At 53.1% G+C, this 2,392-nt stretch overlaps 1 protein-coding gene across 1 annotated transcript in view; it reads right to left on the bottom strand.

Moving 5' to 3' along the window:
• Pdcd7 (programmed cell death 7) overlaps window positions 1–2,392 on the bottom strand; it is a 14,539-nt gene that overhangs the window by 11,521 nt on the left and 626 nt on the right. Inside the window, exons 2-3 of the mRNA XM_004628933.2 lie at window positions 2,044–2,389; window positions 93–231 (exon numbers count right to left, since the gene is read on the bottom strand). Of these exons, the coding sequence (XP_004628990.1) occupies window positions 93–231; window positions 2,044–2,389 (485 nt within the window). The remainder of the gene's footprint in view (window positions 1–92; window positions 232–2,043; window positions 2,390–2,392) is intronic.

The following is a 2,392-nucleotide window of genomic DNA, read 5'->3' as shown; positions in this document are numbered from 1 at the left end:
AAATATATATATATTTGGGGTCAGGAACCCTGGGTAACGAAGAGGAAGAAAAAGGGAAAAAAATGTAAGCAGAAACACAAAACCATAGCTACCTTTTCTTGCTGCAGCCTCTTTTCTCAGTTTCCTCAGCTTCTCCAAGGCTCGAAGAATATCCACCATTCTTTTAGTGTCTGCTTGTTTTTTCCTTACTTCAGCTAAGACACCATCGGCAGCAGCTTTGAGTTCTTGTTCCTGGAGGAGAAACAGAGCCCACAAGCCCTTGCATTAGTAACAACCCTACAGCGGAGCTCACAGCAGTGAGATTGCAGAGGAGCTCACAGGCCCAAGGCTGAGGCTCTAGTGAATCCATATCCATTTCCTAGGCCCAGCGCACACTCCTCTACAAGAGCACCAAGGACTTAGCCCGTGCACTGACTACACCCTTCCAAAAGGAAACACTGTCCTCTCTGCAGCGTCTATGCAGGCCGTGGGCTTCTGCTTCTCTCAGGGGCTCTCACAGTGTGGTCCAGGGAGCATCCACATCCATCCTACCTTGTTAAGGTAGGGCTGGGGGAAGCTGAAGAATGGGACTCTGCAGCAGTCTCCGCGTGAAAGGCTACACAATCCGAGTTGCTCAGCTCTCAAGTCCCCCAGAACCTCTTGCACGTGGCTGGCTCCCAAACATTTGAGAGCCATGATCCTACTCTTGAGCTGGCTCACCGTATGGTAATAACTCCCATTCCTCACGGGATTCTATCTCCGCTATCTCACCCTCTGTTCCAGGGTCTGTCTGCCTATACATCTACCATTAGCACCAACAGCCCCTGTTCAGCCTGGGTTAGGGCTGTGCCTGTTGCTGTCACTTTCCCTCAACACTTCTTTTAAAGCTGCACTCACATGTGTATCATCTGGGAAACCTTCCGGGAGGGGACAAGCCTCCAGAGGCCCCAGGGGCTGGACGCTCTGTTCTATCAGGCATTGGGCCTGGCACCTAATAGGTCATTAAATGTCTGCTGTACTGACTCAGATTCCCTCAGGTCAGAGTTCTAAGCTAGGCATTGTCCTTTCAGGCAATGATATTCCTGAGGACGCACTGAGAAAGCCTGCCACTAAGGGTGGCAGCAGAGGTGAGGAGATAGCAAACGGTGGAGAAAGGAAGCCCAGCACCACTCAAGTCATGTGAATGCTTTGCACAAATATTTCACCCATTTCAGCTGCCACCTTGACCCTATCTGGAGATAGACAGCGTCTGGAATCAGGCAACTTGGGCTTAAACATGAAGTCAAACTGCCACAAACTGGTTATGTGATTGTTGATAAATTCATCTATAGGATTCTATCTGTAAAGCTAAGTAATCCTGCTTATTTCTCAGGGTTCTTATAAAATGAATTTGTGTATGCAGTGACCTTAGGGCATAGCTTAGGGAGCGTAATACAGTGTTCAAAAAGACCACTGGAGAATCTGGAAATATATGGGGTCAAACCTGTAGACACACGCTGGGGAAATCACGATTAGTATAGCCATGAGCTAGCCAGGGTGTACGTTCCTGGAGGTAGGCAACCAAGTTCTCTTTATTTTGTGTTCTTAAAATCATCTAGGGCTGGCGCGCCCCTGCGCACACCTGTAATCTCAGCTCTTCTGGAAGCGAAGGCAGGATGAAAGTGCGAGATCAGCCGGGACAACTGGGCAAGACGCTGCCTCAAAATAAAAATTACTGGCGACGTAGCACAGTAAAGGGCCCTGGGTCAATTTCCAGGACCAGGGAAAATTATCATCTACCGCAGTGCAAGACACAATGGCAAGTACTAATGAGTGCATACAACTTCGCAGCAGCATACAGGTGACCTGTCCTCCCAGCGGCACAACTGTACAATCTTGTAACTTGTGTTTGCAGGGCCGGGATAGTGCATGTGGAGCTTATGTCTTGTGCGCTATATACATCATTATATACAAGTGTTCGATATGGAAAGCCAACTATTTCCGATTTTACGAAAGCGCAAAAAGGCTAACCATGGGTTCCAAACCACCACTATCCCCCACGCGCGGCGCCGCCACCGCTCTCACCCGCTTCTTCTCCTCCACCTCCTGCACGCACTTCACCCGCCAGCGGTCGATCTCCTGCTCGCGCTCTGCGGCCCGCGCGGCCTCCGCCTCTCGCTCGGCTGCGCGTTCCCGCGCCCTCTCGCGCAGCCGTAGCCGGCGACGCCGCACCCTCTCCAGCCTCCGGCGAACCTCGCCGACATAGGCGGCCTGGGACAGAGGCTGCAGCCGCTCGGCCAGTTCAGCGCGCAGCGGCGTGGCCCGGGCGTGCAGTAGCGCCCAGGCCGCGCCGTCCGCCTCGGCCTCGCGCAGGGCCTGACCCAGGCCGCGGAGCCGCCGAACGAGGCGCAGAGCCCCGCGCAGCCGGGCGCGC

Source organism: Octodon degus, unplaced genomic scaffold (genome assembly GCF_000260255.1).
Source record: "Octodon degus isolate 3935 unplaced genomic scaffold, OctDeg1.0 scaffold00026, whole genome shotgun sequence".
In the NCBI taxonomy this organism is placed as follows: domain Eukaryota; kingdom Metazoa; phylum Chordata; class Mammalia; order Rodentia; family Octodontidae; genus Octodon; species Octodon degus.
Note: the sequence above shows the minus strand (reverse complement) of the source record. Positions and strands in the feature narration are given on the sequence as shown.